We start from the raw sequence: 12,840 nt of genomic DNA on the forward strand, positions 1-12,840 counted from the left end.
CATCGGGATCTCTGTTTAATAGAAATGGAAATTTTGTGTGTGGTCAATAGAATTGAGTATGATTTTGGTGAAGCTTTATAACATAACAATGCCACATGAAAACGAAGGTAAGCATAAATAGCTTAAGAAGACTCCTGGGAACATCATAGACAATACATTTCTGTGTACATGATACTGAGTTCATTGGATAAAAATGGTTCTGGCAGAAGATAAGTTGCATATGAAAAGATTGTGTTTGGCTACAGAGATTACTTAAAATTGGTATTGAGAAAATCATGTGGCTAAACGCAATCTAAAGAAACTGCTGAAGCAGGAACATGGGGCTCTCGTGTCACATGTTACCATTATTTAAACCTTATCTCTATCGTTTTGTGGTCATAGTGTATAATTTGCCATTTGGATTTTGTGTACTCTGCTGTAATCTTTAAATTTTGCAGGAAATTCCAAACTGTTACTGGACTATTTTTCATTATGTTCAACATATTGCAAACTATGGATTTTTAAGTGAAAACAAAGCCACTGCAGAACATATAAATTTTTTTGCTTTGCCCCATCATTCTCTTCTGGACTGGGGGAGATGGGGAATGCTTCCTATTAAACTTCATTAACTGTGTTATTTTATGAAGTATGGGAGCGGGCTTAGCCAATGGCTTTTACCACCCATTGCTTTTATCACCACAGACTAAAACCAGCAGATGACACCAGGTCTAGAGCTTTCCTCCATTTCCTCAGCCTTCTGCTGCCTGTGTGCTTCAATGCATCTTCAACTGTCTGTATTTACCACTGAAACACTCTTAATTTTTTCAACGTATCACTTTAGAAAATCTCCTGTTCTGGAAGTCAAAATGTCTTGTCCAACACAGTACAGCTTTTCTGATCTTTAGTATAAAATTAAAGTAATGCTAAGGTTGCAAAGTCAGGAATCCAAAAGTGAAAAAAACAGCAGACGAAAGATGGCCAATGTGTCCTTAAATCTACCCATTTATATTCTAAGCCACATAATACTGTGTTTAATTATATGAGCACACAACATTTTTTTTCCAAAGGACCCCTACCACAGCTACTATAAATCAGTGTAACTCCCTTGTTTTTAAAGGAGCTCTATTGATTTAGACCAGCTGGATTCTAAATGCTTATCTATACATCAGTGTCTTCCTTTGCATCTCACCTTTCTTACGTCTTTTAGAAAATAAGATTGTTCACATAGGCAATGTCTTCATATTTATTTTTGTGGGCACCAGGAGCATTGCTGACGATTTATTTGGTTTAGATAGTCCTCTTCTTGGTATCATAATACTCTGTGAGACATTTTGTCCAAAAATCACTAATTACACTTCACAAGATTCTTTTGACCTAATCTAATATGTGGAATCTGAGTCATGGGGCCAAGCTTCCACACGGGGAGTAGCACTTTACTCAGGAAATGGTCTTATTGATTCAAGGTGAGTAAAGGTGGCAGAATGGGCCTCAAAGTAACTTAGATTTACTCAGTGTCACATAGCTAACCCCAGCATGGTGACAGAGCTGCAAGCAATCCTCAGGAGGTCTTGCTTAGCAACATTAGAAATATCGCCTCTATTATTATCATTGGGCAGAAGCCTACATGACTAACATTTTTAAACAATTACTGTTTTACGTTACAGAATAAAAGTGGGTTCATGTAGCAGGCTATACAATTCTGTGTGCCTATCAGAGAGGACTTCTTTCGTGGCAGACTCAGTCACTAGGCACAGCGAAAAGGTACAAAAATAAAGAGAACTTACTACGCTGGGCAGGGATTAGTATTGCACAGTTTTGTTTCAGTTAAAGGCTTCGTCCTTGGGCCACAAAAGGAGGAATTAACCCGTGTATGATGATCTTCTAAACAAACTGCTTTTGCTGTAGTGTGTCCTATGGAAGTATTAGAAAAAAATACAGTAAAATACACGTTTACTCAAAATATAAGAGAAAAAGTAGTAGGGAAGAATTTTAACTAAACAAGTCCAAGCTCATCCTTGGTACAATTCCACTGACTTGAACTAAATAAAATAGGATTTAATTTGGCAACATGTTTTTAACGTTAATTTCCTTCTCTGTAACACAGGTACTATTGAAGTCAGATGAAACATTTTAGTTATAAACAGCATATTTGCAAACTCTTCCCCCAGCAAAAATTAGTAATTCTTCAAATCCTAATTCCCTGCAGAAAAAACTAGCAGTGCTTGCTTAGAGCTCTCCTCATACACTTGCAAACTGGAACAGAACATTTTGCACCTTTTTAGAGTAAATCTTTACAGACTTCAGAATTCTGCAGGTTCCTGTACCTAAACTCTATCTAGCGTCAACATCAGGACAGATTACAGAGAAGACTACAAATGCCTTAAGAGGTGAAGTGATTTTATAGATTTATCTTTTCATTGAGATGTATCATTCACGTCACACATGGTTCATTGGGCACAGCGAGTCCAATTTGGAAACACGGTTGTTTCCATCAGCTTTATATTCATGCTGCAACCTTCATTTGTTTTAAAGGGAAGCAAGAAAAATACAGTTGTCATATTTGATGTCTTCAGTGCTCCTGGTGGGTCTTTCTTCCATAAACAGTCTACTGAGATGCTGTGAAGTCTGACAACACACTAGCAAGATATTCCTGAATTTCACCTGGACTTTTTTGCCAATACAGGAGCATAACATGTCGTTTCCTTGGTCACCCAGTCCTATTCTTTGGCATTAAAGACAACTGCGTCATATAGTCTTATTTATATGACCCAGTTCTAATTTAAAGGCCACTGAAACTTTAATTCTCAATTCTTTTTGCAGGACTTCCCACATGCCAGTTTTCTGCTTTCATTACATGCCAGAATTACTTTCACTGACATAACATCCAGGATTTAGAAAAACAAATAGATGGTCTGCGCAAAGCAAATACCTAGAGGAATATGGTAATAAGAAATCCTTAGCTTATACAGAATTTCAGGCTCTGACCTGGCAGAACTCAAATATTTGTAATTAAACAGTGAGAAGAACAGGGTGCAACTGTCAGTAAAGGTCTTGATAATATTTTGGTTTTCAATTACTCTTTACAGATAAGATAAATTTTACTCATTATTTGGTATCTTTCTATGTTCCCAAATTACAACAACATCAAAGCACATACTTAATTCCCACATTACTTCAACAGCAAGATATCATATGCATACAGATTGACCTAAAGAAAGAAGACTGAGTCACCACAAGTGACATGAATTGAGGCTGGCATGAGTTTTTTTTACTATAAAGGAAGTATGAAGGTACTTCATCTATGTTATAAGTTGTCAGATGAAAAAAATAAGGACCAGCTGTTCAGTGTAACTCCCTGTATGTACTGATACACGTGTTTGCAAAAGTAAAGGCAACTCAAATGTTTGAGATGCTTTAAAAAAATGAAAAAGAAGAGGATTGGCAATTGGAAAGTTACCTACCACCACCACAAGTAGCTGAGCACTCTGACTGCACCGTCACCCAGGAGTAGCTATGTTTTTTGACAGATGTCTTGTTTTCATTGTTCGTTTTGGAAAATGTATATTCCCAAGCAATCCCAGGATTTTTGCCTTGTAACAGGATCTATAGAGGGGTATTTGAGGTTTGTTTAAAAAAAAAAGGGAAGGGGTCAAAAAAAAGAAAAGGATTCTGTCATTCTAAAGGAAGATGAACTAAACATGATACACACGTAATATATTTATACACACCGCATTTGTGAAAGAATTTTCAGGAGACTTAATTTTTTGATAAACTAAAAACCATCAAAGTAATTCCTAAACAGCAAAGTGTTTGCTTGGACTAACACCTGCAGGGCACACAACAGAAGAGTGCAGAAATACACAGTTCAGCATAACGCTCCTTTAAATCAGAAGGCATTTGACTGGCTTGGTGAAGCAGAAATGCCTTCGGTAGGTGTGAAATATCATCCAAAGACTTTTGGCAATGCAGTATTAATCGCTGCCCCTGCCCCAGCTCTCAGTGCTCTGCTCCTGCAACTGGCCCTTAACAAGTGGGTCCCTGCGTTCACTGGGGGCTCACTGGCAGGTGCTGGAGTTTGCCTGTGGCAGTGCAGGGATGGATTAAGGATTGAGGGTGGGAGAAATTTCCTCTCCTTTAGTAAGCAAAGTCCAGGCTAGCTGATCCTTCCACAAAGCCTTCTATGAATGAAGAAGCCTTTGCCCATTAAGTAAGCAGGACTCAAACGCTTTAACGCTTTACTGAAAGAAGCTTGAGCAAAGCAGTAGTATAGCTGTGTGGGCACTGGGAATAGAGGTGGTTAGAGATGGCTTCCTCAGTTCTTGAGGCAGAGGGTATAAAACAGTTGGTTGTTTTTTTTTTTTCTTGTAAAAAGCTTTTTTCTGTGCAGACTGGTGATAAATTTTGTTTGGAAGACCCTCAGCTGGTATTTTTCTCATGATGATTGAAGCTGAAAAAGCTTCAGTCCAGGAAAGGACTCGTCCCTGGGTGTCTACAAGGGAAAAAGCATTGGAAAAATCTTTTATTCATGATTTTAGCATAATGTGTTAGAAAATTTATAGAAAGTGTGATTACTGACTATAATAATAATCTTTGTCATTTAACTCAGGGAGCCTAGCTCTCGGGGGTGTACTCTTTTAGTGGTGAATTATATTGCAGTTTTCATGTAGGCAACTTCTTAAAATTCACTGTATTCATTTCAAGTCTGAATTATAATCAATGCAAGATGCATGAACATCTGACATATACCTAAATTTGGGGAGAAATTTCTATTTAACAACATTTATTTTAGAAACTTTCTGGCAGCAAAGTGCATTTATATTCATACTTAATAGAAAAAGTGCAAGAGTTTACAGTTACAGAGCTCTACTAAGTTTTAATTCTTCACCAATATGGATCTGGTCATAGTAATATAAAGAGCAGGTGCAGTTAACCTCAGTCCCTAAATATGCTTTTTGATAAGCACTAGCATTTCAAGTACAATTTCAGTCTATGTTAATGATTACGATTCAAAATATTAACAAAATATCAGTTAAGTTCACTTGATGTCTAACCTGAGTGCTTAAGCAATCCATGTAGGTAGAACTGATCTCTGTATAGACTGGTTTCATAAAATAGCAACAAACTTGCATTTATGTCGCTTAAGACCAAGAAATATAATAACATTTTGAAATATAGCCAACGGTTTTAAAGTATTCTGAAAATGTACCTATTGGAAAACAGAAATTACCCATGACAGTGAAAATTCAAACCAAATTTACATGACCTCCAGCTCAATAATGTTGAACACATGAAGGATCTGGACTGCATACTGTTTACTTTTCTAGAAGAAAGAAAAATGGATGCTATATTTTCCATTCTTAGTAGCCAAAGATTTTACTTCAGTCAGTGAACCTTAATAATGATCCAAACTGAGAATACAGCAATTAGGACTGTAAAAGGCAAAATATTCCAAAAGAATTGGAAAGCACGTGCCTTCTCATTGGAAGATTCAGATTAGAAGATCCTCCAAGCACAGGTAAATTAAAGTATTTCATGTGAAAGTTTTCATCTCGCCCATCCAAGCTTAATTCATGAGCACCTTAGAATACCTGTGAGATTACGGAAGAAATTGATCTGAGATTGATTACTGACCTCTCTATTTTTACTAAATATTCTTGATAGAAATAATATTACTGTATCTGCTTTAGGGGTGAGTCATACATGTATGTATATATCACAACTATTTTACAAGAACAGGATTAAAATCAAACACACTGAAATTAGGAAACATTAGAATTGAGACTGCTGTGCAACTTCACGCTGCCCTGCACAGATGCACTCTGAATCTCTGGATCTCATACTGTCTTTCCAGAAAGCCTCTACTGCGTTCAGTGCTCACAGCACATGGTGCTCACTAATGAGCATATTACAAAGTGTGGTTCTGTTCCCTATTTGCTATGCTCTATTCAAACCGTTACCAGTGTAACTTTTTTCAGGACCTTTCTTTTTTCCTTGGCTATTCATGTTTTATAAGATTTAAGAGTCCCTTCAGATGAAGGAAAATATCTTTAGAAAGCTGACTGTCTGCTGATAGCAAAAGTCCAACTCTATTAAAACAGCTGTTCCACAGTCACTTTGAATTTTGAACCTCAAGTCCGTGGGCATTAGAGTTTCTAGAAAAAACAGGTTGCAATTGTGTGTTCACTCGACTGTCCTCTTAAGGACAAATTGAGACAAATATCTAATGTGTAAAGTTTCAGAACATGGGCTTCAGAAAAAAATAGGGTGCATTAACCCTAATAAGAATTGAGCCCTGGAAAACTTTTCTTTAATTAAAACAATTCCTTTCCTGGTTCTTCTTACAGACCAGACCTCAAAAGCTTTAATTTGCTTTTATTCTTTGGAAGGTCCTACGAGTCCAAGGTATTAGCACAGATCACAGCATCTTAGGCAGCCAGAAACAATTTCAGAGAGTAGCTTTATTGTCTTCTTGTGTTAGAAAAGATCTGGCTAATGTATGAACAGTCAAAGTCAGATTTCCTCTTTCATGGTCCTATGAGGATGCACTTTCTCCCTTTTCAGTAGGTGCTCTGTGTTCCTTCAAGTGCAGAGGCTGAAATTCTATCTGGCCTTTTAGTAAGTCAAAAGAGGAGGAGGTTTTGTCCATACCTCAAGACCTTGTGTAAGGGTTAGCCCTCGTCTCATTTGATTCTGACAACTGTCATAAAACTATGCTATGTCAATAGCCAAAAAAACAGTAAAGCTTAAAACTTTTCTAACATATCTTGAAGTATCAGACTGAACACTTGTCTTCTGAAAGTGCTCTTTACTTTGTGATAGCAGAGGCAAGAAACAGAACGAATGCATCCTGAACAACAGAACTCAGAACACGAAAAAGGGAGGATGAGAAGATAAAAGTGGCAACCAGTTTTACTCCTGTTAGAGCAATATTCTCCTGGTGCTTCAAGAGATGGCAGGAAATGAAGAGGAAATGGTCTCTGACAAGTTATAACAAGACATGTTAGTATCTATCACTTCAGAGAACAACCACACAATGATGTAAGAAACTCACAACCTGCAGCTGAGTGAGTGCCTATGGGGTAAATCCTGCACACCAGGCAAGCTGGGCCATATTTTAAGACCTTGGGCTACACCTCCTTCTTGTGCATTGGAAAGTAGACACAATTATAATTGTGATGAAGTGAACTTCCTCTCCATTTCCTGGTCGGCAGCCAAAGCTAGAGCCCTTTCCCACCCAGCAGATTACAAGAGGGAATGTTTACAAAGCAAGAGCTGCATTACAGTCAGGTCTCCTTCCTACTGTATCATCCCAGCTATGTGGAAAAAGGGCAAAATCAAACTCTGGAAAAGTATTGGAGACAAAATATTGCAGGGCACAAAACCATATACTTTAAAGTCCCTGGCACTCAGCTGAAAAATAGTATACAATGTAAAATGTTCAACCAAGTTTTCATCAGGAATGCGATACTATTGCAAAGTTGCAATTTTGCCAAAGTAATGAGCGTATAAAAAGTTTTCTATCGTATTTTCAAACATTCATTATAAAGCCCTTCCTTAACAACCCAATAACCGAAGTCTGCAAATACAGCCAAGTTATCAGACCTACAAATTTGGAAAGACCTCCAGTGCTAGTCTACTTAACTGGATGCATTCCAGCATCTTTTCAGCCAACTGGCATTTGCTCCCAAATTTACAGCTGGCAAACAACCTCCTTAAACATTTCCAGTTCCTCAATAGAACTGTTTAATGTCTACCTTTAACACACCAACCACCTGACTTCAGACACAACACTCAGCAGCTCTGACCGCAGGGCGCAGAGTTATAAAATTTACAGCTTCTTGAGTTCGAAAACCACAGACTCTACGGCTGGAATCTGCCAGATCTACTCTGAAGAAAAAGAACTGTGGCTTTCGCTTAGGGCACAAAATGTTAAAACAATGGATAAATTGAATTCTCCTGAGTAAAGAACCTTTTCCTTTTGCTGCTAATTTTGATTTCAAAGCTAAACCAATAAATTTTCTAAACTAGCTGTGCATCTGCTCCTTTGTTTGAGATTATTTTTTTTCCCCATGGCTATCCTAAGTTTCCAATACAATACTCCATTTTGCAGGTCAAATTTTTAAAGAGCCTATCAACATTGCTTTGTTATGATTGACTCTGTGCTTTTGAGGTGTTTTTTATTTTAAGATATGTATGTGAAGTTACTTGCAACATACTGAATTAAAAGAGATTAATTTACGCAAGGTAATCTCCTTTCTTCCACAATATTCTGTTAATGTAAAGGAAAGCATACTAATGCCTGGCATGTAACAACCTGAAAAAGACTCATTATCTCTGTGAAGGACTAATAGACATTTACAAATCACTTACTGAGTGAAGCTGAGCATAGAGAAAAAGCCAGGTAAAGGAATAGCTACTGTGCTTCATGTATTTTCATCTTTACTCATTCTGCATGTGCATAATTTACAAAATGGGCATGAGCCCAAACTTTGAATCCCAGCATACATGGTAGCTTTGATCTGAGTCTTCAAATTGCATCTACATTTCCTGGGTCACTCCCGTGCTTTGTAAGTCTTTGATAATTTCTTTAGGTGGATGTAACAGAGTTAAGCTATCTGCCGTGAGCCATCAGTTACACCAATAAGGGCAGACGGAGAAGTTTGTGCGGAAGACTGGTGCCTGGCTGTGTTATGATTGCGAGACCTGCAGTTTTCATCCACTGTGAAGCTACAGGCTGTTTAATAAATATTGTAGCATCCAACATCCTAAGTCAGATTCTGATTTCTCTGTTCAATCAAGATTAATTCCATTGACTTTTATGAATTTACTCTAGTTCCAGCAGGATAAACCTAAGCGTGCAGCATATGATGCTGGTAGAAAACCGTTTCAAACAAGTTCTAAAACAGGAGCATTGTCTTGAATGGGCAGTTATTGGATGGGATCCTTTACAGTGGCTAACACCAGGAGCTTCAAAGGAAAGTGAGAGAACACCTGCTTGGAAAGCACAAGTAAAGGAAGAATTAACCATTGGTTACTTAAGCCAAACCTTAGAACAAAAGGGGTTTTATCTCTTCAATATTTCTAAAGTCACTTTAAACACAAACTTAACTAAAAGCTTATGACAAACTATTGTTTTTCAAGAAAGTCCACTAAGGTCATTAAAAGGGGAAAGAAAAAAAAAAAAAAAGAGTATCCTTGAAAGGTCCTGTATGATCTCATTTCTACTTCAGCTGTTTCAAATTTATCTTCTCTTGTTATTGTGTCTCCATTTTTTTACTGTTCACATGCTAAATGTACAACCTTCAGGGATACTGTCCAGCTAATCTCTCCTCACTAAAGGAGAACCCTTTTATCCGTTGTATTGAATCAACATCTGTATCTTATAAGCACATCTTAGCTCTCTTTAGCTTACTGTCTCTTTAGGGGAAATCAGTACAAATTTATCATCTAGTAGCTAATAATAAATGTAATGCTTTATAACTGCAACTTGGCTTTCTCCCAGTGGCAGCTAGATAATCAGTAAAGTCATTCCACCTGGCCTCCTTTCTCTTTTTTCCCCCTATTGATAAAAAGGAAGTGATTTACTGGTTTTAATTAGACATACTCCTGCCTCGAAGCTCCATTCACCTTCTCTTCCCATGAATGCCTGCCTCTTTGCAAAGCATCTTTTCCATCTGTTACTTATTGCTCTCAAAATAAACTATTTTTTTCCCCACAAAGATTTCACAGTTTCTTGATTCAGTATTTCACCACGTTTGAGGTAAACTTCAGTAAGGGTACTGATCCTACCTCGTCCTGAAAAATTTTACAATGCTTTCTCAAATCGTATTTGACTTCTCAAATCAGTCAATTCTTCATCTGTTTATTGATAGAATGGAAAATCAAATTATTAAACTCTCGTGTTTTTAAATTAGTTTATCAATCCCTGGTCATGCAATACTTTTCATGCCCACATAACAGTTCAGTTTCTTTTGCCCTTTCAGAATCTTTCCCATAATTTGAGTCAGTCGTGGAGGGTGACTGAATATTTCAACAAATGGATGTCACGAGTGAACCTCATACGAGTTCTGTATTGGTAGAGCCCTGCGATGGCAATGTCCCTTGTGCTCTGCTAGCCTCTTCTGGAAAGTATTTTCAGCAGTTAGTGGTGCCCACTGGCAGCCCTTATTTGCAAAGCTAGATAAATGAGTGATGAATTTACTGTTTGTTTCTCCTCGAGTTAAATATTTTTCACTTAATAGAAAAACACTGACAAGGTCTTTAAATTGAAAGTGCTGACCTTAGATTACCTATGACCAAATGACAGATAAATGAGCTGAATATATTCAACTACATTAAAAAAAAAAATACAGCATGTTTCCATTTAAGATGAGACAATTATGCTACAGAAACCATATTTTAAAAACCTGGTATTAATTTCTGATCCTAGATTATCATTTAACTATCATATTTCTACCCTTTTGACCATTGTCTGTTATTTCATGTAACCTGAATCTGACCATTTCGGGAACTGCCTTCTGAATCCATGGATATTTCTCATTTCGGCTTTAGCCACAATCACCAAAGTATCAATAATACTAACTTCAGAAGGATACAGATACACAAATTCTGAAGGGCACTGGTTTACTGGTTTTTCCCTTCCCTCCATCTGTGAAATTAATTCTTGAATAATCCAGAAAGGGTTCTGATGAATTCTAAAATCTCATCATGCATTTACACTTCCAGTAGTTGTGGAAGTGCTCAGGAAATACTAGTCCTACACATTTAATTCCACATTCATCTCACAATGTTCTCCTCCTCCTCAGAAAATATTTGGCCACTATAGTTTGTATTTTTTCTCCCACAACGAAGTTAAATTACAGATTCAATGCCCTTTGTCGTCTTTGGTATGACTCGTTCCCATAATTACATACATATAATATATACAAATACATGTGTGTGTATTTTTTTTTTGTGAAATTCCAGGGTAAATAAGAAAAGCACTTTATCAGTCTTCTTCTTGTCTCTTATCCATTTTTGAATAGTGTTTAGGACTGCAAAGTCTGATTAAATGATACATGCTCAGCTGAACTACTGAAAAAAATGATAGAAAAATAGATGCATAAGAACATACTGTGCAAAACATTTCATAGAACTGCAAGGCTGAACTTGTGATATGCAAGACAATAGGGAATTTTAAGATTTTTTTTTCTTATTTGGGTTTCCTCCTTCTCTCTTAATACATGCTTCAGATGTCTCTTTCAAGAAAATATTTTGGGGCATGACTGCATTTCAAAGGAAGTGATTGCCTTAAGCACAGACTTGCCAGACCTGTCTGGACCCATACCTGGAGAGCACTGGTCCCATCCTCTCCTGTGAATGTTGCTCAGAGGATGTGTGTAACCTGAACTTTCTGGATACATGCAGGCTGATTTGCATTCAGAAACACAGTCGAAAACCTGGACCATTTGGGTCACCACACAAATGTCTAGCAAAACTAAGACTACAAAATTAAACAGGCACAAGCCGTGTTAATCTGTCTTTCAGATCATAGTGGAATGGCAATAAATACACCTACAAAGCCTTCTATTTTCTGCCCACCTGAAACATAAAATTTTCTATATTTATGCATGCAGTTTATTCAATTTCTCAATACCTGCAATGTGCATTTTTACAAGGGCTTGCACTGAATTCTTCTGGAAAAAAAACTAATCTAGAAAATAAGTATTACATTTCTTTTGAATACAACCTAATTAAAAAATGAAGAAAAAAATATCTAAACATTACAGGAAGAAGTTGAGGTCCAAACCCTGGAAAGCCTTATCTTACTCAAAATCAACTTAATTGGGTAAAAAATTTCTGGCAAGACTTTTTTTGTATGCTGCTTTGAAAATTACAGAGGAGATGAGATAAAAATAAAAACAAAGCTACAATGTAGTATGCTTAAACATTCCTTTTTTCAGCCTTCTATCAGTTTCTGGTATTTATAGTTGAAGTAGGATTTGTTTCATTATTACTGCTGCAAACAGATCTTCAGCAATATGTGTGTTTTCTCATAAAAGCATATTTCTTTAGTTTTCATTGGCATTTTTGCTGCTTAGAGTTATTGGTAAATCATAAATAATGCAGATATCTGAACACGCGAAGTTTTGCATTTTTTTCAGAATTCAGCTTGTTGACTGTTGCTTAAATTACTGAAAGGAAGAAAAATTTTAACTACAGCTCATAGATATATGTAATTGGGGAATACGTAACTGTAACATTTTCAGTCGTTAGAATCCCTAGTTACCAATGCCAGTGGTGTAGGTATTTCAATAAAAATACAAGGGAAGTTTAAATAAGCTCTCATAGGAGCAATAGCCTCCAGTTAAATGTTAAATCTTAATAAAACTGTTTAGCATAATTTGATAGAATGAAAATAGAAGTGTTATTTGGCATAAAAATTTTTTTCTTTAATCTTTATCCTGCAAAGTATGTGCATGATATGCAGCCAACTAAGTCATCTTGCAGGCAATTTATTATTCATACTTTAGCCCTATAATAATACAGTTCAATCTACTTTGTATTATGACAAATAAGATTCCTGAGAGTTCAGCTTAACATTTCATAGTATTTATAAGCGTGCTTGTTTCTTTGATCTAAGGCTATTTGGAGGTGATTTGCAGACAGGGAAGCATGTCTATAACTTGTATACCAAACTCTTCCTTGGACTAAAGCATCCCTGTTAACATACATACCCAAAATGAAAATTCTTCAACTGAGAAAAAATGTTTTAAAAAGGCATTGCAAATTGTGATAGTAATTTGTGAAAATACACACCCTTAGCCCATGTCAAACTGTCCATTCTAAAACATGTGTTCTTCCTGAAATACTTTAACATGT

General features: G+C 36.6%; 1 protein-coding gene across 1 annotated transcript in view; it reads right to left on the minus strand.

Moving 5' to 3' along the window:
* Positions 1–12,840, minus strand: part of ADAMTS18 (ADAM metallopeptidase with thrombospondin type 1 motif, 18) — a 78,140-nt gene that overhangs the window by 11,883 nt on the left and 53,417 nt on the right. The window contains exons 16-17 of the mRNA XM_009586938.1: positions 3,441–3,582; positions 1,764–1,890 (exon numbers count right to left, since the gene is read on the minus strand). Of these exons, the coding sequence (XP_009585233.1) occupies positions 1,764–1,890; positions 3,441–3,582 (269 nt within the window). The remainder of the gene's footprint in view (positions 1–1,763; positions 1,891–3,440; positions 3,583–12,840) is intronic.

This window comes from Fulmarus glacialis, unplaced genomic scaffold (genome assembly GCF_000690835.1).
Source record: "Fulmarus glacialis isolate BGI_N327 unplaced genomic scaffold, ASM69083v1 scaffold6031, whole genome shotgun sequence".
NCBI classification, from domain to species: domain Eukaryota; kingdom Metazoa; phylum Chordata; class Aves; order Procellariiformes; family Procellariidae; genus Fulmarus; species Fulmarus glacialis.